At 36.3% G+C, this 27,599-nt stretch overlaps 1 protein-coding gene across 1 annotated transcript; it reads left to right on the top strand.

Annotated features, from left to right (window-relative positions):
* Positions 1–2,445: 2,445 nt before the first annotated feature.
* Positions 2,446–27,260, top strand: LOC121453780 (cytochrome P450 2C27-like). The gene is made up of 9 exons (XM_041660688.1): positions 2,446–2,661; positions 4,218–4,380; positions 4,783–4,932; positions 11,119–11,279; positions 14,065–14,241; positions 18,275–18,416; positions 22,374–22,561; positions 25,493–25,634; positions 26,779–27,260. Exons 1-9 carry the CDS (start codon positions 2,494–2,496, stop codon positions 26,958–26,960), a joined length of 1,473 nt encoding a protein of 490 aa, XP_041516622.1. The 5' UTR covers positions 2,446–2,493; the 3' UTR covers positions 26,961–27,260.
* The last annotated feature ends 339 nt before the right edge of the window (positions 27,261–27,599 follow it).

Genomic DNA, 27,599 nt, shown 5'->3' with positions numbered 1-27,599 from the left:
AGAAAGTATTTGAGGCCTGTACCTGAGTTTTCTCTACATTTTATAATCACCTTACCTAATGCGTCCACTGATTAATTTTTCATGTTTTTTTGAAATTGTTCCCATTTTGGAACAAAATATTGGGGAAAATATTGTTCCATTTTCTCTGCCATATATATTTCAGTTCAGAATAAATTATTTCTTTTAATTCTTTTGAGTGAGAACTATTTCTTAGACATGGAAGAGGGCCTATTTCAGATGAGAAAGATGACTGGGAGTCATAATGAGGAGGAACCAAGAGGATAAAGAAAGGGTATTTACAATGTCACAATCATGATATACTTGAATAAAAGTGACATTATGGGATCTATCCAATTTTGTGATTATTATGCACTAGTAATTTTTCATAAAAATGTCAAAATCGTTTTTAAAATTATGTGATGTTGATGAAAGAAGTGGCAAGCTAAGAAACAAAATGTAATGAAGGGTCAATAAACTATTTTCTCAAGAGTCAATTCATCTTTGTATGAGTTACAGTAATTGGTTATACTTCATGAATCATCAATAGCTCTTTTCTTAAAAAAAAAGTTGAGTGCAGAGGTCCATCTTTCTTTCAGTGTTCTATGATTCTTATATTCTATAAAAGAAAAAGTTGGTCCAAAGCATTGTACTGACTTACAAACGTGCCAGAACAAGTATCACTCTGGGCATGAAAAGAAATTTACTAACACTGTTTTATTCGAATCTATTCTTTGGGATTTTAGAGCAAAATGATTTGGGCAACTAATTCCTGCTTACTTTATGGTAAATAATAAGTGTAACCATGACTTTGGGAAATTGAAGCTTATCTTAGCTCCCTTTGTAGAGAATTTTGTAATCTTATCTAAAGATTACAAAACTTGTTCAAACATTTCTGACCTCTACGTAAAAATAACAATGACATAATTATTAACTAGATTCATGTTTACTGTGGATGTTAGTGACTATGGTCAGTATAGTGCCATAGTCCACTGTCACAAATTTGTGATGGCTATAATTAAATGAGTGCTTTTGTGCAGGGAAAGGGGCAAAATGCAAAAAGTGTAGGTTGTTAGAAATATCTCCTTAGGCTAAGGAACTTGAATACTTAGTACTCACTTGATGGTGCTATTATGTGAGGTTTAGGTCATGTCAAATATTGTTGCTGTCTAGAGACTATTGTGGTTATTCAGTTTTACTACAGCATTGGTTGGACAAGAAGAATTCTAAAAACTTTCTTTTTCTTTTTTGGGGAGTATAACAAAGGGTTATTTATTTGGGTATAAACTCACAGTGAGGGTACCAATCCACAGTCCTCCACATGCTTTGGGAACTGGAACCAAATACAGCAGCAAAGAGGCCCATTGAATGCTTTTCAATCCCATTTATATCATGAAATTTCATCCAACATGGGCCACTATCTTAAAGGCTATTAGCCGGAGGAGATCCCACAGCACCTCCCCCTTTTGTCAGAATAAGAGAGTTCTAAGCCTAAAATAAAACTATATATAATAAGAACAAATATACATAAAAATTAGAATTACAACCAGCATGACTCCTTAGGATAGGATAACTATTGCAATATTTAGCATATGTTTCTTATTTGAATGTTGTTCTAACAACTTTCTTTAAGAATCTATGGTAAAGCTGGTGAACTATGCATGCCCATTAGATAGTCACTTTGGTTTTTAAATTCTTTCAGCTCTGAGCTGTGAGACATTGGCAGTTCTTTGTTTCCCATTAACTATAGGATAAAAAGGGTCTTTCATAGTTGAACTACACAACAATGAAAAACAGTTTTCTTTAGCTGAAAGATTAATATATATATTTTGATTCAAGATGTGTGACAGGTTGCTATGCTTTGTTATCTTAGTTTTATAAATGACCAAAAATGAAATGAGGTATAAGACTTACATTGTTAAACAAAATCTGTCCAAATGTTCAATAAAGCTAAGAAATATTTTAAATATGCATGACTATGTGGTGCACAAATATATTTCTAGCCATTGGGACAATATAGCAAAAAATTATCAGTTTGAGGTCAACCTAAGCTACATAGTAAAGCTTTGTTAAAAAATAAATATATTTCATGGGATATACAAACTATCCATAAGTCTTATATTTTTACCTGTTCACTAACATGAGAATGGACAGGGTGATGTGTTTTCTATCATCTCAAGATTAATTTACTGCTTCCCAAGAATTGTTACACATTACAAATATGTTTGTTTATTCTTATTAGAAATACTTAGACTCCAATATGTACTGTTAAACTAGAAATTCAAATGGATACCTGTAAAGAAGGATAAGGGAAAAGAACATCTCCATTTTGACCTCAATCAGTAGGACAAAGTCTACTAGAGAGAGAGAGAGAGATTAAAGGTTACCTGACAGATCAGTCAATGATGTTTCAAAGAAGGACATGTTGAATTTGCAGGTAGTGTTATAAAAGCTCCATACTGGCTGATCACAGCTGTGTCAGAGAGGAGAATCTCCATGGATGCAGTTGTGTTCCTGGTGCTCAGCCTATCCTGTCTGTTTCTCCTCTCAATATGGAGACAGAGCTCTGAGAGAGAAAAGCTCCCTCCTGGCCCCACTCCTCTCCCAGTTTTTGGCAACTTCTTCCAAATAGATGTGAAGAATTTCAGCCAGTGCTTGAGCAATGTAAGTATTCTTTGTGCTCCGCCAGTACCTTATAAAGAAGATAAACTGAAAGTTGCTTTAGATGAAAATCTAGTATTTGAGGTAATATTGCTATAAATAATCACAAAGTAAAAATTCTTGCAAAGCATTGTGTACCTTATTACTTTATAGCTGGTCATGGTCAGAAAATCAGTAACGAGTGAGGTTTCTGATGAAAGGACACTTACATCTTTGCATTGTATAAAAAAAATCCCACAAAATTGCAAAGTTTGTAGATATTTCTTATCTTAACAAAAAAAGCCCAACCTTTTCCATTATATTTGATTGAAGACCAATAGTGAGTAATGTTTTATTCAATAAGTCAGGTAGAATTTTAGATATATGTTTTTACTCAAGTTATCTATTTGAAGCTTAACTTTAAAAACATAACTGATGCTTAATTTGACTATAGATCAATGGACATGGAATAACACAAGAAATGCAAGAATGAAGCTAAGACTTCAGCATATTGATGATATTTATATTCAGTGTTAATTTTTGAAAACCCTAAGTTTGGGGCTAAGAATTCTGCCATAGAATGAAATGTTGTTTTTTTTCCCCAGGGAATATTGCATGCCTATGGTACATCTCCTGTGGTGTCCACTCTCTGTGATTTTAGTAACAGTATACCTAATCTGGCTGCTCAATAGAATCAAATGTGGCAACTTACAAATTTACATTTCCAAACTAAATGGATCTCACCTTAAAGCTTTATTTATGCATCATTTTGTCTATTCCATTGTTCTACTTGTCTATTTTTTGTGAAGGTCCTACGGTTTTACCACTATAACTCTTTAATATAATTTGCTGTCAGGTATTGTTTTAGCGCAAACAGTATTTTTACTCCTTAGAAATGTCTTGACTATTCTTGGTCTTTTGTGCTCCCTATGAAGTCCTCTGTTGTTTTTCTAAACCTGTAAATACGGCATAAGAAATCTGATGTATAGGCATTAAATCTTTAATTATAGTAGTATGGTTTTAGTAGTTTGGGTATTTTGTTCTTGGCTTCCACTTCTGCTCTGGTCTTCTAACTATAGTGGACTGTTGTTGAGTAGAGGGTCTCCACATCTTTGGGCTGGAATTCTATAGGTCAGAGTGGAGTGGTCTTTGTTCAAACAGGGTCTTTATGCATGAGTTGGGGGACTGTGGCATGGTAAGAAGGATGGCAGGAGTGACTGTGGGTAAGGTGGGCAGGCACTGAGAGAGTGGGGGCAGACAGAATGCAGGCGTGTGTCCTACATGGAGTTCAGGTTGTCAGCATCCTGCTGAATGTTTTAGTGTGAAAATTCATTGTAATCTTTGTGTAACAACTACCTGAGCTTTGAGTCATTACATAGTTCACTGTAGGTGATCAATAATTGATATTCACCATAATGTTATATGAGTAGGCTTCAGAACCATTTGAAACCAAGATTTGTCTAACTAAAGAATATTAAAATATAATGAGGGATAATATCAATGGGAATGAAGTTGACACCATGAAAATTAAAATGACGTTTTTTTTTGCTAGTATTCACATGATTTTTTCCTGTTTTCAGTTCTCAAAAGTCTATGGCCCTGTCTTCACCCTGTACTTGGGCATGAAGCCCGCTGTGGTGTTGCATGGGTATGAAGCAGTGAAGGAGGCTCTGATTGATCATGGGGAGGAGTTTGCTGGCAGAGGAAGCTCCCCAATGGCTGAAAGAGTTAGTAAAGGCCGTGGTAAGTAACTATACATGCTTATATGAGTGTTTCACAGTGTTTCTTGTGAAAGTGAAGACTAAAAGAAGGGGTGGGACCTCTTCCCTAGGTACTGGTTGGACCTCTGTTGTTTCCACCCATCAAATCTCTCATTTGTTCCTAGAGTATTTTCTTTTTTTATTTTACACTTTATTCTTTATTTTAACACTGATTAGTTACAGAACTGTCTCTTTACATAAGATATGACTTTTATTTTTATATTTATTTTTATTCATTTTAGTTTTTTCTTTTTAAAATTTATTTATTTATTAAAAATTTCCACCTCCTCTCCTCCTCCCATTTCCCTCCCACTCACTCTCCCCCTCCCTCTCCAGTCCTAAGAGAAGTCTAGAATATTTTTCTAGTGTTTTACTGTTTCTTTAGGCATTGTTTTTAGTAATGGAAACAGATGGAAAGAGACAAGGAGATTCTCACTCATGACTCTGCGGAATTTGGGCATGGGGAAAAGAAGCATTGAGGACCGCGTTCAAGAAGAAGCACAGTGCCTTGTGGAGGAACTGAGAAAAACCAATGGTAAGTGTAGGTGTATGCATCACATCTTAGTTTAGGTATGTGGATATGACATGTTAATCATATCCTATCTAAAATTTTCTTTGTTTCTAAATCAGAAACAACTGATATGCATTTCATGTTAATTTTCTTTTGAGCTGCATAATTGTGCATTTCCAGGAGCACAAGTGTACTTTGTCTTTGTGGATCGTTTCACCACAGAATAATTGCTATTTATAATAGTGGCAGATGCCAGTCAGAGGATATTTGTTTTCATTTTATTGGATTACAGACATTTGAGCAAATTAACTGAACAGTACAGGGATTCTTCTAGGCTAATGTTTACAGTCCTAGGTAACACTGATATGATTTAAGGTTTTCAATTCTTAGCCAAGTACAATAGAATTTTCATCGATTATTTTTTCTATTATTGCATGATCTCAGAATTGTGTTGTGATTTGTTTAAAAATTATTTACTTCATTGAGAATCTTATATAATGTGTTTTCATCATGATCTCCAACCAACTCCTCTGAGACGCATACCCACTTTCCTATATACCCTACTTAATGTTTTCATTTAATATCTTATCAAATATGATTTGTGCTTGGCATGTAAGATTTTTGTAAGAAAATTTTCATTAGTTCTTTCAGAATTAGGTACTTGTTAAAAGAAATGTTTTAATTGAAATAGAATACCATTAATTCTTCTTCTTTTCTCTTTCTATCACTTCCCAGATACCCTCTCTTGTCCCTTCTCATGCCCTTCCTACTATATAGTTGATAGCCTTTTTTCCTTTGATTAGTATTTTATATATGTATGTCCTTGTACACATATGTACACAACCTCTTCAGTACTCTTTGTTGTAAGGTATCATATATATGATTTCAGGGTTGACTACTCTGCACTTGGACAACCAGTAAGACAGCTTAACCATTGGAAAGGATAGTTATCCTTACCCCAGCAGTCATTAGTTGTATGAAGTTCCCTGTCTAGGGTTTGGACTCTGAAATTTTTCCCTTTCCACATTAGCACATCTACTGATTTTGCCATTTTTTGCAGTATTGTTTTAAAGTCATTTCTAAGAGGGACTGTTTTCTACTAGACTTCTTGATATTCTGATTCTTCCAATCTTTCTGCCTCCTCTTCTGTGATGTTTCCTGAGTCACAGATGCAGGAGTTGTGATGCATTTGTATCTATTAAGGGTAGGATTCCCACAATCAGTTGGTATCTGCATTGTATCCAATTGTGGCTTTTTTCTAATGATCTCTATTTGCTGTAAAAAGAAGTTGTTGTTTTTTTTAATAGGGGGTGGTAGCTACATTTACCTATAAATAAAAGGATATGATTTAGAATGTAGTAAAGAATTATGCTGGTCAAGCTGACTAAGTAGTAGTTTTTTTCTCAGGCCCATCACCTTACTAGCCCTACAGAAATGTCCCATTTTTATTATATTCTATTTATGCTTTCCCCTCTAATTTTTCTCATAGATACCTACTTTTCTTCCTAACAATTTTTTTGTATATTTCCTCCAAAGGCCAATTTGTGATGTTCAAATATTATTCTGTGTGTGGTCTTCCAACAAAGCATGGCCAATTTATCAGGGGCTACTCTCTTAGAGAAAATTGACCCTTCCTCTTCCAGAAGCTACTAATTGACAATAACTCATCCATTAACGTAGAACATTATGTCTAAATTCTATCTCCATGCAAGGATGATTTTTGGGCTTTGGCTTGCACAAATATTGGGCATACTGTCATATTTCCTGTGAGTCTAATCATGCATCTGGCCCGCTGTGCCCAGAAGACACCATTTCCTCATAGTTATCCACAACTTCTGGCTCTTAAGCTCTTTCTGCCTCCTTTTATTCAAGGATCTTTGCCTTTTTCTTTCCCTTCTTTCATTTTGATCACCAAGGTTTAGGAAGAAGCAGTGAGACATAGATTTCCCATTTATGGCCCATAATACCATAGTCTTTTTCCTCTGTGCCTTAAATAGCTGTGGGTCTCTGTGCTAAACATCATCTACCACAACTAAGTTTCTCTAATGTAGATTGAGAGAGGCATTGATCAATAGACATAGCAGGAATTTATTTGGAGTTAATACTATGCCCATTAAGCAGAGTGATAGTAGCAGATTCCCCCAGAAGTTGATGATATTTCTAGGCAGAAGATCTTGACCAGATAATAGTGATGATTATGGAATTTATATCCTGGCACAGGCCTTTATCCAAAAGAGAATGCTGTTTGTAACTTCCACGATGATCATTCTCACTGTGCACCAGTTGATCTGCCTTGCCAGCCAAGTTGTTATTGTAACTATGAGTTTATATCTGGGTGATCTTGATCACTACTTTTCTTTCTTGGTAGCCCACAAAGCACCTTCCAGCATTATGGGTGCTAGCCTATATAAAACATTTGAGAAATCTCAAATTAATAACTTAGTGATGGATATATAAAGTCTTCAAAAATGACCAAATAATAACATAAGAAGTAGGTAGTAAGAAGGCTGGATGTGGGGGTACATACTTTTAAACCTAGCACTCAGGTGAAGGCCTAAGTCACAAACAATGCCACACCAATTCGGGGTTATGATTATTAGGGTGGTATTTATTTAAAGGGGAAAAAACTTACAGATCACTGTCCCAGGCAACAGCCCTCTACGCAACCAGGAAAGGAGTCTAGTTGCCTGCGGAGCAGGAAGTGAAGAGAGAGAGAGGAGAGGGAAGTGGCCGCTTTTTTAAAGGGAGAGAAACCACGCCCCAATGGGCTGGTACCTCAGTGGTGATAGGCTGGAGGAGTGGGAGGACCTCCTGCAACACTCAGGAGTCAGAGATAGGTATATGTTTGTGAGTTTGAGGTCGGACATGACTAGATCATAAGTTCCTGGACAAATCAGTGCTATGCTTTGAGTCACAGTTTCTCTGTGTACCCCTGGCTTTCCTGGAGCTAGCTATGTAGACCAGGCTGGCCTCAAACTCACAGAAATTCATCTGCCTCTGTCTTCTGGGTACTGGGATTAAAGGTATGTGTCACCACTGCCCAACCTAAAATTCAAGCAATCTCAAGGATGGACTAAAAAGTTATGTCCCACCAAACTGAAAAATATGAAATAAACAGATATGTGTCTAGCCTGCCAAATCCAAATCAAGGTAAAATAAATAATTCAAATAGACTTGAAACATTCAATGATAAAGAAGCAGAAATTGAAAATCTCTCAACTGCAATATGCCAGGACAAGGTGGATTCAGTGCATAATTCTATCAGATTTTCCAAAAGGAACCAAAACCTATACTCCTCAAATTATTGGATAAAATAGAAAACGATGAAGTGTTTCTAAAAATCTTTTTACAATGTTGGTATTTCCCTGGTAACAAAAGTGGGCAAAGCATAAAAGAAAAGAAGAACAGGATTAAGATACACATCCCACACACACAGAGGAGAGAGAGAGAGAGAGAGAGAGATAGCAAAAAGGAAAAAATTATAGGCTTACATCTCTGATGAACATGGAGAAATTTATCTTTTCAATAAAATATTTGTAACCAAATTCATATTGCATGAAAGTGATTATGCACTGTGATGTAATTGGATTCATCCCAGAGTTTCAGGAATTGTTCAACATATATAAATCATTAAATGAGCATATATAAATCATTAAATGTAAACAGCTTCACTATTTTTATATCATCGCACTTACTGTTTTGAATTGCATCTATCGAAACACATATGATAGCACAAATCTGCAAGATGCACAAAGAGAACAAGGAAATTATTTCTTAATTAAATTATGTCTTTTAAAATGAACTGCTATTGTTAACCTTTTGATTCTGTTTTTAATCCTGCCGGTCACCTATGCTCAAGTTCAACATTTTGTGTGTTTTTGTAGAAAATGAAACACTTTTCTTTTGCTACCGCTATAAATGCTACTTCAGAAGTTTCTTTCCTGTAAAAAAAAATCTGATTACCTATTTTATTTTTAAGGACTTTAAGGTTTTTTTCCAAATAAAGTGAAAGGAAAGGCTAAAAATCAAATTTCATCTGTGAACAGCTTGCATACACATAAGAAATGTCGCAATCTTTTACCCTTCGATGTTTTTGGCTCAAATAAAACATTTCCTAATAGCATAAGATATAGTCATGTTTTTAAACCCTGGCATAGCCACAACACTATCAAGGAGTTTTCTATATTTAAATGTTTCATAATTTATTCAAAACACTTATTTTATGTGATCCTTATGTGGGGTCTACACATATGAATTTTGAATCAGTTTGAATGGAAAGTGTATTCATCATTTGAGCAAAGCAAACTCACTATAGAAAAGACATCAGAAAAAGCTGTTCTGAGAGCTGCAGTGAGATGGCTTATCACTTGAGAGAGATTGCTCCTTTAAAGAAGCAACAATGGGTTCCCAATGCTCATATCAGGTAACTCGATGAGATCCAACATACTCTCCTAGACTACCCAGATGTACATCACACACACACACACACACACACACACACACACACACACATCTGAACACATTTACACAAATAAAAATAGGCCTAAATATGAAATTTCCTTGTAATTTTTTGACCTGTAATATCATACACCTATGTGTTACAAAAATTTTAAGCATTATATCAGCATCTTTAATAATGGTGATTTTGGGAAATGTTTACAAATCTACAAACCACACTTATGCCTAGATATGCTATGTAGTTTTGTTGAACATAATAATTATTAATTTCTTTTTTTGTTTCTTTTTTTAAATTTATTTATTTATTAAGGATTTCTGCCCCCTTCCCACCACCGCCTCCCATTTCCCTCCCCCTCCCCCGATCAAGTCCCCCTCCCTCATCTGCTGGAAGAGCAATCAGGGTTCCCTGACCTGTGGGAAGCCCAAGGAGTGCCCATCTCTATCCAGGTCTAGTAAGGTGAGCATCCAAACTGCCTAGGCTCCCCCAAAGCCAGTACGTGCAGTAGGATCAAAAACCCACTGCGATTGTTCTTGAGTTCTCAGTATTCCTCTTTGTCCACTATGTTCAGCTAGTCCAGATTTATCCCATGCTTTTTCAGACCCAGGCCAGCTGGCCTTGGTAAAAACTAACCATTATTGTCACTAATACGTATACAGTGTGAGCTTCATATAGACATTTTGTCACTAATACGTATACAGTGTGAGCTTCATATAGACATTTTGCAGAAATGTAGCGTGTGCTTCGAACATGCCTCCCTATCATCACACTTCTGGAAGCTCCATTTCCATTTGTCCTACTGCAGCCTACACAAGACTTCTTAGTTAGAATTAAAAAGATTGTTTATTTTTATTTTATGTGTATAAATGTTTGCCTGCATATACACGTGTGCACCACTTTTGTACCTGGTGCCACAGAAGTAAGAAAATTGTATCATGTTCCTCTGGAACTGGGGTTACCGTAAGTTATGAGCCACCAGGAGGCTGCTCAGAACTGAACTTTGGTTCTCTAAAACAGCCGCAAGTACTTTGAATGCAGAGCTCTCTGTCTAGCACTGACCTTGTTATACTTTGTGTCTATTTTTCAAAGACTGCATTTACTTCCTCTGGAGAAAATGTGTTGTTTTAAATGATGAGATGAAAAGGGGGAAGTCTCTATCACTGCCTTATATTGTTTCCCCCTCTTGAAATCTAACTGTAAAATGAATGTTTTCATCCACATAGAAGTGGCTATTCTTGAGATTACAAATTATTCTTATGTAACTAGGAGGAAGTCTCCCATGCTTTTTTTTCTTCTAATACCAGAACTCACCTGCAGTGGGGTTCCTCCTTCCTAGGATCAATACTTGCTTCTTTGGTTTACTCACTGTGGCTGCAGATATTTCAGGTGTACACTCTTCTACATTCATCTGAGTGGTACATGGAAACTAGACATTCTAGTAAGAAGCAGTTCTGTTCAGAATACTAGAAATATTAGGTTTTTAAAATCTTTGGTTTTCTTTCAAATACCATATAGTTAAAAGTATAAGAATTGGTGCAATAGATATGAGCTGTTCTTATTTAGCTACTGAGGATGAGGCCACCTCAAATTGAAGATTAAAGTGGTATATTGATTCTACATATAATGAATGCTTAGTTGTTAGAAAAATTGTAGATAGGATATGGTTTAAAACTTCTAAAGACTCTTTACCTGTTAGCAAAGCCAAAACTTCTTCTTTGACTATTTTAATAATATTTTTCCAATTGCTTCTTCAGGTTTACCATGTGACCCCACGTTCATCTTGAGCTGTGCTCCCTGCAATGTCATCTGCTCCACTGTTTTCCAGAATCGTTTTGATTATAAAGATCAGAATTTTCTTAACTTGATGGGAAAAGTGAATGAGAATGTCAGGATTCTGAGCTCCCCCTGGATGCAGGTGAAGTCAAGATCTTTTTTTTTTTTTTTTCTGAGAACAGATTCATAGTCTTTCATTCTCAAAGGTCAAATTCAATACGGACCAAAAATTGAGGTTATTAGACACCACAGTTCTGAATACTATATTATGGAAAGAATATCTGGAAGGCAGGTGTTAGTCTTTAGCAAAACTGAAAGGCGATTTTCAGGTTGGCTTGAGACTGCTAGCTCCGTATCCATTGATTTTTCCAGTTGATGTTCACAGAGCTGTTTGTACAAAGTCTCGCACTCACATCTACAAGTGTGGTCAGTTGTTCATAGGGCCTTCTTCCACGCATAATTCTTATCTTTTCGATTATTAAACACATCCTCATCATACTACTAGGCAGGAATATTTTAGTTTTGAAAGAATATTCCCTTAAATGGAAAAGAATATTTATGACAATGCAATCTGCCAGGAAACACTGAGTAGTTTCAGTGGCTTGATGTGTCTGCTGGAATCCTAGTTAACAAATAAACAGGTAGAAATGAGGAGTCATTTGATGCTCTGTGACCCACATACATATTCTCAGAATTGTCCTATGCTAAACTGGCATCTCCTAACTCTCCGTAAAGAATGACAGTGATTAGGGCTGCCCCAGTGCAATAAGGCACCAAGCAGTCGGACACTGCTATGGTGAGCAAATGTACGGTGTGATGTGGGAAAGACAGAGATAGAATGGCTCAGTACAGATGGAGAAAGACCCATCTGAAGAAGTGAAACAGGGAGGAGTGGGCTGCGGTGGGTGGCTTGGTTGCCACACAGGGCCATGGTGATGTCTGGCACTTGGCTGCAGACAGGGTCCATATCTGAGTATATGGACCTGTTGCTGTCATGGTCTGTGTTGATGTCCATAGCTTCTGATAGCACATATGGCCAAGAGGAAAGGGCTGTAGATCAGGTCACTCACTGGCTGAAGCCCTAGGAAAAGTGGGCCCTGCCCCTCTTTTGGGTTCCACAGTGGTGCTAATCCTGCTAGTAGTGATGCGAGTGTGCCAACCCTAAGCATGTGAGGTTGGGATTCTGACCTGGCCCTCATCTGCCAAATGGTGGCATGGGCGTGAGAGAGACACCCCATACTTAGTGTGGCAGGTGAGAGAGCTGGTCCAGAGGTCATAAGAGCTGGAAAGCTGCCCGTGCCCCTACTATCAGCAGAACTCAGAAGAACAGACCCTATACCTTGCCTGGACAGTACAGAAGAGTTGAACATTGCACACAGGGGTGTAGGTGAGTCAACCACGAATTATGAGTGTGAGAGAGCTGGCCCTACTACTTGTATGTCATTTATTGGTGTGGTTGGGGAGGTATGTCCCCTTTACCATTAAACCCCTTACGCCTCAGGCAGATGAGGGAGATGAAACCCCCTGCCCTTATCAGATTCAGCACTCATTAAAGCAGGCTCTACTCCTAGCCTGGGCAGCACAGTAGAGTGGACCCTGTGGGTAGAGGCACAGGTGAGCTGGCCCTGAGGTTATGAGAGTGGAATAGTGACCACACCTACAAATATGCCATGTGGTGGTAAGAGTGAGAGAAAGATGTCCTCCTCCCCTTGCCACTGCCACCTGTGGTGTGCGAGGGACCTGAAACTCCTCTTTACCAACTTCAGCAACTGAGAAAGCAGGGCCTGTACCTCCATGGGTATTACAGCTGACCAGACCCTATTGACCTTACTGACCCTATTAATTGGGATGGTGGGCTGCATATGAACCAGCTTAGAAAATGTGAGCATAGGAGATCTGGCCCTTCCCTCATCTGTCTTATGATGGTATGTGTTGGGGAGAGATTGTCTCTCCTCTTTTGTAGCTTGTGGCAGGTTGCAGGGCTGACCTCGAGGTCATCAGAGAGGGAGACTTGATCCTGCACTTTACCATTTGCGGCACGTGGAAGAATGGCCTCTATACTTTGCATGGGTAACCCAGTAGATCTTACCCTGAGGTGTGGGGGAGATAATTCTGAGGGTATGAAAGAAGCTCATCGCTATTAGGGGTGAACCTGCCAGGTGTACCAGAGAGCTCACCCTGGTTGTGAAGATAGGGGGAGACCTGGAGGGCTGGCCAACACTGCAACTGTGTAGGGCCAGAGCAAGGGTTATGAAATGATTCACCTTAGCATCCACCCCATATGTGATCTGCTGGAGCATGAGAAGGGTTGGTACTGCAGAACCAGGGCTCCAAGATCTTCACAGTTCAGGGCAGTGATGAGATACCCAAGATTTATATTATATTATACTTCAGACTTGTAGAAAATATGTGGTATAAGTCATTAGTCAGTTTTCAAAGTACTATTTATACTAAAGGGATTTATGAATGTTGAAACTTGATTATGATCTTTGATCATTCAGGAAGGTCTTTCCCCCCCAAATCTCTCTGCTATCACAGGGAATTGTTTCTGTGATAAACACCTCCTTCTTTTATTGGACATTATTTTTATTTGTGTCTGAATCTATAAACCCAAGTTGGTCTTGCTATATATTATGGGTATGTGTATTTCCTCATCTCTGTTTCTTCAAAAAAAATTCTTTGGAAAGGGTTGGAGAGATGAAGCAGTGGTTAAAAATATGTGTTGATCTTCCAAAGGACTAAAGCCCAATTTAAGTACCCATGTTAGGTGTCCCAAAACCATTATCACATCAGATTGGATCTGATATCTGTGACTTCCAAGGCACCCACACACACCTGTCACACACATGGATGCATATACACACCACACATAAGACTAAAAGTAAAACAGTACACCTTAACAAAAGTTTCTCTGTCTGATTTTGTAGGTCTGCAATAATTTCCCTTCACTAATTGACTATTGTCCAGGAAGTCATCGCACAATACCAAAAAATGTTAATTATATCAGAAGTTACCTTTTGGAAAAAATTAAAGAACATCAGGAATCTTTGAATGTTGCAAACCCTCGGGACTTTATTGATTATTACCTGACTAAACTAAAGCAGGTAAAATATTAATATAAATTTGTGTGTTTGCCTGAATATTGTGGTTTGTGGAACACTGAAATGTTTGTCAGAGATGCTTTAAGTCTGGATTATTTGAAAAACAGTTTTAGTATTTATTATGCATTGGGATGCACCATATGGTTACTGATAATATAGAGGGAATTTGTTAACTAAAACATATTGGCTCTGTTCTTTAAAAATTGTAACTGAGGAGAAGAAGGATACAAAGGGAAGGTAAGCTGGGAAAGAATCCTAATCAAGTAGAAAATAACCAACTATCATGGCAGTGGGAATACTAGCACCGTAAATGCACATGTTGTGTCTTAGAATTCCTGCATGTCTAGTGAATTAAAATAGATCTGGCCATATTGTTATTTTAAAAGGATAGATACAGGAGTTAGTTTCAGAAGGATTGAGTGATGTAAAGAGAAGTATGTGGTGGAAAGAGAAGGTGTATGGAGGAATGAGGCTTTGAATACAAGTTCAAGTTAATTTTCACCAAAAGCGGTTGAGAATTGGTATCTACTGGGTATCCTGACAGCATGAACTGCATTGGCATTTTGTAATTTATTCAAAAGATAATTTTTCATTGAATATCTTCAGAACTCAGAAAAACCAGTTGACTCTAGATGTTTGGGTTTGGTTGTGGGCGTTGATTTTACTGCACCGATCTTAGATTGTCTTTTGCTAGAGGTTCACACTTCTGAGTTCTTCGTTACTGCAAGTGCGTAGCAATAATTAATATTCTGGAATCTGTGTCACCCAATATTTCTATTTTCTTTTGAAAGACTGTTTTGTCTATTTTGTGCCTTTTTTGCTTGGTTTTGTATTTGTTTGTTTTTTTCAAGAAAAGATTTCTTTGTGTAACAATCCTGGCTGTCCTGGAACTTGATTTGTAGACCACGCTGGACTCAAACTCAGTGAGATCTGCCTGTTTTTGACTTCAAAGTGTTCAGATTGAAGGCATACACCACCACTGCCAAGCTCATTTGTGCCTTTTTAATATATATTTTTTATAAGATATAGTTCACAAAGTTAGTCCACTAAGTATAAAGTGATATCTCAGAGCTGTAGTCATATTTCCCTTACATTATGATGATATTTTATGTGATTTCAAAGCAATGGAGCTACCAGCTCCTTTTTGTTGGAAAGCAATCCCTTACTATGACAAAACATACCACACCCACTACTGATCACTCTGCTCCCTTCACACCATCTTTAGCAATTGTTAGTGTGGTTTCTGTATGTACAGACTTTCTGTGATGAACGGATCATTTAAACTGGCTCAGTATATGTGGCTTCCAATTTCTGTTTTCTTGTACTTGTTTGGAATCTTAAACATTTTTTTTTAGTTCATCTTTTTTCAGTACTTCCTCCATCTTTTGCAGCAAACTACATTTTCATGCATTAATAACACAATGTACTTATTCCTCATGATGGATATGTTTCTTATGTTCTACCTAGGGCAACTCTAAGCTATATATGTGAACATATGCAGATACGTTCTCTGTTTATATTCCCAGGACTGGGGCATCTGAGTCAAATGATAATACCTTTCTTTATGTTTTTCTTTTTAAGATCCTGTTTAGAAATTCACATTAATACAGTATTTTATGTCTTTGAGATCCTCTATTCACCAAATAGCTGCCGAAAGTTTTAATTTTGAAACTTAATTATTAACACCGATTCAGTTAGTATGAAGTGGTACCTCCGGGCAGATTCAAGAGATATCTCCTAAATAGACAGTGAATATGGACATCTTTTTATGTGATGTTTTGCCTTTCAGGGTCTTCAGAAAAATTTTATTCTAATATTTTGCCCATTAGACTCCTTTCTGTGTGGAGCTAAGAAATTATGCATGTATCTAGATATAAACCTTTCCAAAGAAATGACAAGGAAACGTATTTCCATCCTGTGGGTTGTCATCTGCATATTCTTAGCTATGTCTTGAGTGCATCAGCATTTTGTTGTGGATGAAATCTGGTTTATCTGGATTTTGACACTTTGTTCTGTAATCCATAAGTCCAAGTCACAGGGAATGAAGCTTATCCCTATTTTATATTTCCAGCATTATTCTTTTTATGTAGTTCTACCATCATCTGGTGAAGACTCTTCCTTTAGATGAAGCAATCTTGGAACTCAGTTGTAAAAATATTGACCATAGATGTTTAGGTTCACCCCTGGTTATCAAAGCTCTATTGGTATTGATATTGATTTGTGTGTCAATACTTCACTGCTTTCATTACTGTAGCTCTGCCAGAAGATATTTAAATTGTTTTTTATGTTTGATACATTTATTTAATTTTATTTTTGCAATATTCCATGAATCATATGAGAATTTTTTTGGGGGGGGGTTCTAGACAGGGTCTCTCTGTAGCCTTGGAGCCTGTCCTGGAACTAGCTCTTGTAGACAAGGTTGACCTCGAACTCACAGTTATCTACTTGCCTCTGCCTCCCGAGTGCTGGGATTAAAGACGTGCGCCACCACAGCTCAGGGTTCATTTGAGAATTAATGTGATGTAATTTAAACATAAGCCTCAATTTTCGTTACCCTCCTCTTCATCCTCTTAATTCTTCTTTCCAAACTTTGTGAGTTCTTTCTTTCCCTCTTTTCACCATTGGGTCACATCATTGTAAGAAACTGACTACTTCTTCCCAGGATCTAATCAGCTAGAGGTGGGGTTTCATATTTTTTCCCCACCCCAACTTTGTATTGTGTTTTTATCTGATGAAACTTCCACAGTTTTTGTGTGACTGTCACAGTCACTGTGAGTTTTCTTGTTCTTCTGTCCTTTTGTGTCCAGAAAACACTGGTTCCTTGATGTTATTGATCACAGATGGCTCTTACAACATTCCTGCCTCCTCTTCCACAAAGATCCTTAAACCTGGGGAGGAGTGTGTTATGATTTAGGGGTGCTCAAGTCAGAGTGCCATATTCTGTGTACATTGAACAGTTGACTGTCTCTGTATTAATTGTCATCTCCTACAAGTAAAAGTTTCTCTGATGAAAAGTATGAAAGTTCTGATTTATGGATGTAGTAGTAATTTATTAGGAATCATTTTAATACCTTGTCCTTTAGAGTAATCAACTAGAGAATTGACCAACAATTCTTAGACCCTTAACAGTGACAGGTATGGGTCCTATGTAATGAAGGGGGTCTTAGACTGAATCTGAGATTATATCCAAAGAATATCAGCATATGGAAAAGGCACCTGCACATTTGTGTTGTTTACTACACTGTTTCTCAAAATAGCTGAGATAATCAATCTAAACCTCATCAATAGATGGATGGATAAGAATATTAGAGACACCTGAAATAATATATTACTTTTTAAAACTAAGAGAAAATCTAGTTATTAATGTATTGAGAAAGAATGAATTTGTTGAACTGAATGACAAAAATCTCATTACAGCCCCACCTTAGTTTAATAGGGAATTCCCAAAGATACAGTTAAATGTCTTCCCCTGTTCATTATTGTACTGAAAATACAGGCATTCATTTTTATGTATGAATCTGCATGTCCCAAGATTAGACCTATCACACAGTTTTCTTCATATGGTTTTATAGGACAAAATGGATAATGAATAAAATGTTTCATTTATTTTTAAATGTATAAAAGTAGAAAACTGCACTTAAGTGCAGATAATCACATCATTGCAAGAGTTACACTAGTCAGGGATTAAGAGTGAAATCAAAATTTATAAAAATCCGTGCTAGTCTTTGAAAAAGATGTGTTAATTTCTCCTTTCAAGAAATTTGTTGGAAACAAAATAAATATTTTGCAGAAGTCTTATTATAAAAAGTAACTTGCACATATATAAAACATCTTGTCAAATCAACTAGACCCAATGTCTACACGACTCAGTAAACTTCTATACAGTTAGAATGACCATTTGGAATGGATGTTAAGGAGTTTTACTTTAAATTTTACACTTTTAGTAGTAAATGCATAAACTTGTATAAAACTGCAGAGTATGTAATGAGATGTGCCGATAAAGATTTATTACATTATTGCATTAAATTATTCTCAGACAAACGACAATCAACACTCAGAATTTACACTTGAAAATTTGGTAACGACTGTGAGTGACCTGTTTGGTGCTGGGACAGAGACAACAAGCACAACACTGAGATACGCTTTACTGCTCCTGCTGAAGCATCCTGATGTCACAGGTGAGGACATAGTTGGGGACCATAGTGTTCCTATAAGATGCTGGAAAGACTCTGCTAGTGTCCTGTGTGTTGTTTTTATTACAGAAGTCTCAGTCCTTCACCTTCTATTCCACTCAATGGCTGTAATGAACAGCATGATTAAAGAAATAGACTGTAAGAGAAACAATCAAAGTCTGGTCAGTATCTGAGATTTCTGGATGGTAAATTGTAACAGGCATGGCTAGTATTTATTGTACTATGGATACACATGTTCTTTTATTCTTAAGTCATGTCTCAGGTCAGCTAAACCTTTCAGTTTCCTTCCCTCGTTCTGATGAATCTAACTTTGGAATGGAGAAAACTCACCTCACTGAAACATAAGTCGAATACCTAGGATTTACTAAGTCTGGCTAGGATAATGTGTATTCTGAGAAGAAGTCAAAACATTTAGACTCTCTAGAAACATTTTTTGAACAATGCAGAAATATAGAGTAAGGACTTTTCTTACTTGAGAAGTCTATTTCCTTAAACCTATGTTGAACAATGATTTATTTTCAAATGTATCAATAGTGTTTTCTTTTACAGCATAACTTAAAACTGATCCAGTGGTCCAGTATATATAAAACACACTCTTTCTCCTGTGGCCAATGAATACTACAAAATAAAAGCACGAACATAAATCATATTTTTAGTATAGGAAGAAAAAACAATAAGAAGGCTTCAACAAAGTTCTGGAATAATAACATTAGGAATGAGGAAAACATAGAGCAGGAAAGATGTTGAAACATAAACGTTAGATGAACATCATGCATGTGGTAAGACAGACAAGCTGTGTATCTCTATCTACAGACCTGTGAAGAATCTGGTTCCAAAGCAATAGAAGCTTAAATAGGAAACAAATTTGTATACAGGATTTTGACCTTGCTAAAGCTCCCTTCCTATTCCCATTCAGCATGTGACCCCTGTGTCCAGGAACATAAAATTCTTCTTTTGTTTTTTAATGCTTTTTGAGACAGGGTTTCTCTGCAGTTTTGGAGTCTGTCCAGGAACTAGCTTTTATAGACCAGGCTGGCCTTGATCTCACAGTAATTTACCTGCTCCTTCCTCTTGAGGACTGGGATAAAAGGCATGTGCCTCCACTGCCCAGCAGAAAATAATATTCAAAGAAACTGAGTTAAAGAAGCCCTTTACCTGAAACATTGATGATAGACAGGGAATGACCAATACATTGGGATGAAAGCAGAGGCCAGCAACATTTGATTCCCAAAATTCTGGATCTCAGAGCCTGTTCTCTGTCTTGTTCCATGAATGTGTGCAGCGGGGTCAGTCCTCTAGATGAAAGAACTAAATCGGAACTCCTTATTTCACCACCATAATAGAAAGTATTTCTCATGTAATAATCAGAATGGATTCAAAACATCCATCCAAGAGACAGACTCACAGTGTTCTCAGAACTTAATAGAAGAATAGAACCCTTCATGGAAATCCCTGAGGCACATGTAAACTATCCTCATCCAGGCTACACCAGAAATCTCAAGATCAGCTGGCTTCTTATGTGTTTATAAAATAAAAGGCAGATGAGACATCCACATTATCCATAATTTTAATCTAATTTTACATCATTTCATGAAATTTGTGAGAACATTTTACATCCTATTGTCTGAAGTAAAGTCACAACAAGTTATGGGCTCTAGTAGCATCAATAGCACTTGTGGGAGGGTGAGAGTATCATAGAAGTTGCTGGGTACCAGTCCTGGGAAGCTTCAAATTCAATATTTACCATGTGGGTGATGTAGGTGTGAAAAGAAAAAGGGAATGAAAAAGAAACAATCTGTAGTTGAATGCTCCTTTTAATTGAGACTATATTCCCAGCATTTAGAATTATCTACTTAAATTTCCAGCACAATTATAACTCAAAAAATGGAAAATTACAAATGAAAATGTAGCCATTAATCTAAAAGACTGCTAATAATGGAAAATAATCATAATTTTCATGATGATAAATATTTATGTAATTACAATTAATCTAACAATGAATGTTTGTATTGCAAAGTATTATAAGCCAATTTTCTGTTTTTCCCCTTTTTTGTAAATGGATTTTTTTACATAATATATCAGAATTACGGTTTCTCCTCCCTCTACTCTTTCCAGTTTCTCTCCACATAAAAATACCTTTTTTGTGCCTCTCTGTGGAAAACAAGAAGGCTTCTATAGAATAATAAATAATATAAGAAAATGTGATAAATATAGTATGACACAGCAAAAAAATAGCACATTGGAATTGGACAAAACAAAGGAACAGAACATAGGGGAAGGCCAGGAAACATAAACCCCTTCATTTGGACATCTAGGAAGCCCATAAAAACACACCTTTGGCACAATGTCAGGCCATACACAGCACAATGTGGTGTTCCAAAATAAGTATAAGTGTGCATTTTTATTTATGGATAAAAGTATTTATACATATATTCATACAGAAATGTGTGTTGTAGATTTATAACACTGTCATTCTATAAGATACTATGATAGACCAGGATATGTTTATTATTTAGGAGCCATACCAGGAAATAAAGTATTAGTAATTAAAATATGAAATAAAAAATATAGAAGTCAGATACTAAATCTGGATTTAAATATAATAGTCTCTTACAACCACATACTAAAGCATGTACATTTATGAATACATGTGTGCTGCATGTGTACAATTTGAAAGATTTTTCAGTTTTGTTCCCACACTCAGGAAAGAACAGTTCAACATCTTTAGCTACTTCTGAAATATATTCATATTTATAAAATGAATGTTTCTTATATATCCACATAGGACAACATCTGTTTGACTTTTATGCATTGGAAATGAAATTTCAGTTACATCTCGCCATCTACACACACACACATTCATATACATGCTTCCCCTTGCCCCTCACTTCATTAATAATAGCATACTGGAACCTCATGAAACTGAAAGCTTCTTCATGGCAAAGACAACATCATTAGGAAAAAATAACAGGCTAAAGAATGGGGAAATATTTTTATCAACTACACATCCAATATAGGAGTAGAATCCAAAATATATAAAGAATTCAAAAATGAGATATCAAGAAAACAAATAACCCAATTAATAAATGGGGTACAGATCTAAGCAAAGAATTCTCAAAAGATAAATTTCAAATGTCTGAGAGAAACTTAAATGTTCACAAACCTTAGTCATCATGGAAAATGCAAAATCAAATCTTCTTTGAGATTTCACCCTACACCCATTGGAATGGCGAAAATCAATTTTTAAAAAGTGACAGCTTATGCTGGAAAAGTTGTGGATAAAGGGGAGCACTTATGCATTTTTTGGAGAAGAGCAAATCTATATAGCCATTGTAGATATTAGTGTGACAGTATGCCAGGAAGAAAGAAAAAAAATCTACCTCAAGATACACTTATGTTACTCTTGGGCATAAACTTAACAGTTGTTTTATTCTATCACAGAAACACTTGCTCAACCATGTTCATTGCTGCTTTGTTCATAAAAGCTAGAAAATTGAAAATGAATTAGATGTACCTAAACAGAATAGATTTTTTTTAATGTGGCACATTTATTCAATGGAATATTAGCTCAATCATTCAAGAAGAATTAAATCGTGAAATTCTCATGAAATGGAGGGAACTAGAAAAAATCACCCTGCGTGATATAATCCAAACCCACAAAGACAATTATATGTATTTACTTAAATTTAGATATAGCTGTTAAATCAATGATAACCAAGCTACAATCTGTAGAACCACAGACATTAGATGTAAAGAAGGGACAAAGAAAGACAGATCTTTTTAGGAAAGGGACAGAGAATAGATAGTTATGGATTACTGGGGTGCCAGAATCAAGGCCTTAAGTGTGGAGGAGAGGCAGGAATGAGGGAGGAAAACCAGAGAGAGGCTGGAGGAAACATATAAAATTCTACTGTTCTCCCCTTTTTCACTGTGACCAACTAGCTAAAGTCCAGGAAGAGATTGATCGTGTGGTTGGCAGAAACCGCAGCCCCTGCATGCAGGACAGGAGCCACATGCCCTATACAGATGCCGTGATTCATGAGGTCCAGAGATTCATCAACCTCCTTCCTAACAGCCTGCCCCATGCAGTGACCTGTGACATTAAATTCAGGAACTACCTCATCCCCAAGGTTAGTTGTCTCTTCCCTGCTCCACCTCTGTGCTCTTGATGCTCACAGGTTCACAGTGTTATCCAGTGTTATCTGAGTTATCTGGTGCTGCTGGTGGATTACCCTGTTTCGTAATCAGAGGGGCAGCTCTACTGCAGGTGCAGATAGAACCGGTAATGACACTTCCACATTTGCTCTGTCTTCCAAATACTGTCTGACAACGCTGAGGTATTTTTCAACATTTTGTCAGTTTTCCAAAAGTCTTTTCTGGATTTTTATCATTATGAAAAAAATCCTTAAATTGGGAGGAATTGATAGCATGGAACGTCAACTCATCAATAAGGTTATGCCAATCAATCATTTATTTGTGGTGTTTATTTTTCTGTCTTGTTTCTTTTCATTTATGCAGTCTGTGAATATCTTATTAGAGGTTTTCTGAACATTGAATATCTTTTCTCTAGCACCGCCTCTGCTATTCTTTCCATTTGCTTAATGGAAACAATTTATGTAATCACTTTGTTGGCCTTGTTCTTATCTGAACATGTGAATTTTATTATTTCTAACAATGTTTATATAAACATATCTGAAATTGAAAGTGTTATGTGGGCTAATAGTTTTCTATTTACTTTTCATATTCCCGTGTTCTTATTTTCTCCTCAGTATGATGAATTGCAGGATAGTGATGAACAGACATGTTTGCAATGGGTATCACTTGTCTCATTTCTGATTAGGATGAAGGATAGTGACTTTAGTATCTCTATCTATGTCAGGTTTTATACTGATAGTTGTGTAGAGCAGATGAAAAATTTTAGTCTGATTTATTTAAGTGTGTAAGAGATACTTTATTATGGAGCCAATTAGGCATGAGCATGACCTAGGAACACAGATTTTTACTTTGAGATGAATTTTATCACAAAAGTCTGTTCCTTATTTTCAAAATTTTCCTCTATACATTTTATGGTTATATATATATATATTGCTTATTCATGATCACTGACTGTATATGTTTTAGCACATTTATATTGGATTTCTCCACTACATGTTCCCTATTATTTCTATTTTAAGAAAATTCTGTTCATAGTTTTTTTTCCAAAATCTTGTTAGAGTTTTTATATTAAAATCAAACTGTTGGCTTAAAAAATATTTTAAAATCTTCACTGATGTGGTTATGTTTGTACTTATTTCATTTCTGTGGCCACTTAGTGCTACTTTGAAGACACCAAAAACTGCAGATGAAAAATACAAAATTTTATAGCAATAACTCATTCACAAAGGTTGAATTTACTTTCTCTGGGAAGTCTTGTATTTTAGGGAATGGGCAAACTATATTGTTAAGGTTCCAGTTACTAACATCATGTGGAAAAGGTAGAACTTACTTTGCCAGATGGCAGTGGGTCTTGCTGTGTGATGACAGACTTAGTATATGGGTTAGGCTGTCATTCTGCTCCATTCAGCTAAAGGATTCTCCTGAGGTAAGACTGTTGAGGTCTGTGACCAATATGCAAACGTTTTTTTTATGTTATGTCCTTAGGGACAACTAAATAATAAGTAGAACAAAGGGCAAACTAGAAACGGCCTATCTCCTCGTAACTTCCTTGTGTTTAAATCCTAGTTTGAGGTGAGTGTTGTATCAGCTAAACTTATATCCTGTCATCTCTCTCCTGAAGGTTAATGATATGAGTGGTCTCTTACGGATCTAGTGAAATAGAATATTTCATTCTTGTCCTTTGTGAAACAACTTGGTGGTTTCACAGCTGATTTTACCTTCCTACACATATATAAATGATTTTTTTAGATCAGAATGGAGCCACTGATCTCAGCAGAACTAACAGATATGAAGAAACCAATGATTTTTGCCATAATGGTTTTCAAAGATTTCAGACTTCCTAGGCCAAGAAGATTATGCTGCCCCTTAAGAAACTCTCATAGCAGCAGAGAAACAGTCACAGACAACATGTGAAGAAATGATTATAAATATACTAAACTCAATGCCTATTGACACTAGAACTTAATTTTCACATAATTTACTATATCAATAATATTCTTTTAAGTTTCACAATTTTAAAATACAGTTAAACTGCATTCTAATATGTGTGGCAGGCAGCCTTGCAAAATATTTGTAGACCACATTCCTAAAAAGTTTGAAATGATATAATGTTAGTTTGTGTCCTAGTTAAAGAGAACTTGCCAGCACCACCTCCCAGTAATTTCTGTGTAGCTCCAGAAGTTTTATTGATTTAGCTGTAACCGGATCATCTTACCTTTATCATATTTTGTTTTATTTTATTGTTTCCCTTTCCTCTCCATTCCATTCCTCCATTTCCTTCTCTCAAATTGTGTTCTCATCCTTTATTTTTGACACATATACATATATATGTTCATTTCTGTGTTTGTGCCTGTGCTTCCATATAGATAGATTATATACAAGACTACGCATGTCTACTCTGGCACATTGCCCTGAAGTTACTTTCTTCTAATAGAAAAACAGAGATAAATAGATAAATTCTATAAATGAGAGAAAAAGGAGATACAATCATCTTTCCAAATCTTCCCTATTGTACATAATGAATGGCCTCCTATTCTGTTCAAAGCACTCAATAAATTATTCCACTTGGAAAATAATTTATATTAGGTGTATGTAGAAAGATGTGATGAGCTAGAGCAGCCAGTGGTCAGAGAAGAATGAGTTAAATCTGAAGAAAAGGAAGAAGAGACTCAGAAGTTTGACTTCAAGCACTTATGTGAAATGTCACTGAAGGCATGTTAGCCACACGACTGTGCCTGACCTCACACTCCTCCCTGCTACTTAACTGCCCTATGTGTTGAAATGTCCCTACTGTTCTTTGCACTTCATCCCTGCTATGGAGCAGAAGGTGAACTAGGTCATTTTCCTGATTTGTCTTAGTTCTATGATTTCTTTTTAACTTTATTTGTTTCTGTGTGTTGTTACAGGGAACAACAGTAATAGCATCACTGTCATCAGTGCTGAATGACAGCAAGGAATTTCCCAACCCAGAGATATTTGACCCTGGCCACTTTCTAGATAAGAATGGAAACTTTAGGAAAAGTGACTACTTCATGCCTTTTTCAACAGGTAATAAAAATTCATTTCCATGGATCCAGGGACACGAGGATCTGTGGAGACTTACATAGTGGCCCCCTAATGGCCAGTGATCAGGAGTATGACTTTCAGTGTTTATGCATGTCATGATAAAGAGATTTCTTCTCTGTCAGGCTATGAAAGTGAGGTTTTGAGGGTTCGTCCATTGTTCACAATTGAGAAAATTAGAGTGTAGGGCGTTCGTATTCTTTATTTAGCTTACATCACAGAAATACCAAAGAAAGCAAAGACCATTCACAGTTCACTAACTCACCGTAAAAACTGCGACATCATAGTTTATATTCAGGTCGTTTTTGCTAACTCACTCTTTCATGCTCAACTATACAATTACAAGTCTCCAAAAATACTGAAAAGTACCAGAAAGCCCCAGGTGTAAACACATGAATGAATAATCCTTATTAAAATTCAGCTGGACTAGGACAATGAGAAGGACCCCCAGATCTCTGGGTTATTAGGGATATAATCAGCATATTTATCTCTCCAACCTTACATATTAATGCAAAACTGGAGCAGTATCCTAATAAATTACTTTCTAGTTTCCTCAAAATTAGTAGAGAATTAAAAGAAGAAATCACTTATCATTAAAAAACAGTTCATGAACTCCTAGATCAGAGCATTTTTACTCAGTTCAGCATTCCAGAAATGCTAAGATCATCATGAGATGATGGTGATATTGTAGATGTTGTAGAACAGTCTGCAAAGATAATCAGTAATCCTGTTTCTTCTCATTTAGGATGAGAGTAATGTATATTGAGTCTACACCTCCCGTGTGTATTCTGCTTTGAATGTGCAGCTTCTGTCGTTTGCTTTGTTATTTTTGATAATTAACATAGAATCCCTATTCCTCAGTCTCCAAGGCAGTCTGATTACAGATGTGAACAACCACACTAACATAAAAAATATTTTTGAACAGTATATTTAATAGTATGAGTTCATTGAGAATCAAATTTGTTCTATATTTTTCTATTTGACTCATTATTGTCCTTTCATGTAGCCATTCATCTACCCATGCATCCAATAATTTACCCTTCATTTATAGACTCTTGTGTCAGTTACAAGTGCAGTGATTATCACATTTACAAATGAAAATAGTAATCTTTGTTTTTTCCCCCTTTAGGAAAACGGATTTGTGCAGGAGAGGGCCTGGCACGAATGGAGCTGTTTCTATTTCTGACTGCCATTTTACAGAACTTTAAGTTGAAATCTCTAGTTAGTGCTAAGGACATTGATACAACCCCAGTGGTCAATGGATTTGCCTCTCTGCCACCTCCTTACCAGCTCTGCTTCATTCCTGTCTAAAGGAGACCTGACTTTATGGATCATGTTGTGTTGCTTTCTACATTTTCACTCTAGACCATCATCCATTTCTTTATCCATCAGGGACAAGATGTCCTTCCCCTCTTTCATGTATAACCATTTGTCAAGACCCAGAAAGCACCTGTCAATCATTTTGCAGTTTATGGAATTACTGCACAAATATACTGCTATTTTCTATTCTCTGCAAGTATGTTATTACCCTTGTGCTAATGTGTATCTCATCTTCAGTTAAAATAGAACTTCACTGTAAATTAACTAATATAATAAAAGAATTCATAGTCATTTTTCTTCTGCATGTTTTCATTAATAAATATATTTAATTTGTGCACCTGCTCTTAGACCTGATTACAATTTAGGTAAGAAACAAAAGAAAATAGAGTTCCTAACACATCAGGTTATTGCACATATTGTGAAGCTTGGGGCATACAAGAGAGTGCTAGAGAGATATTTCACTCACTAACATGCTGGCCACACAAACCTGAGTACCAAAATCCAATATCTGAAATATATATATATATATATATATATATATATATATATATATGCCAGGCATGTTGGTATGTGCTTGTTATACCAACACTAGGCTAACACTAGGAAGACAGAACAAGAGATCCTGGGAGC

Source organism: Microtus oregoni, unplaced genomic scaffold (genome assembly GCF_018167655.1).
Source record: "Microtus oregoni isolate MIOR12 unplaced genomic scaffold, Mior012 000012F_ref0000307, whole genome shotgun sequence".
NCBI lineage: Eukaryota > Metazoa > Chordata > Mammalia > Rodentia > Cricetidae > Microtus > Microtus oregoni.
This window is presented reverse-complemented; position numbering and strand designations above follow the sequence as displayed.

Excerpts from the sequence above, each read along its gene's own strand:
- LOC121453780 (XM_041660688.1), top strand. The coding sequence starts at position 2,494 with ATGGATGCAGTTGTGTTCCTGGTGCTCAGCCTATCCTGTCTGTTTCTC. Across the intron at positions 2,662-4,217 it reads TCAGCCAGTGCTTGAGCAAT|TTCTCAAAAGTCTATGGCCC; the intron begins GTAAGTATTCTT and ends TCCTGTTTTCAG. Across the intron at positions 11,280-14,064 it reads TGAGCTCCCCCTGGATGCAG|GTCTGCAATAATTTCCCTTC; the intron begins GTGAAGTCAAGA and ends CTGATTTTGTAG.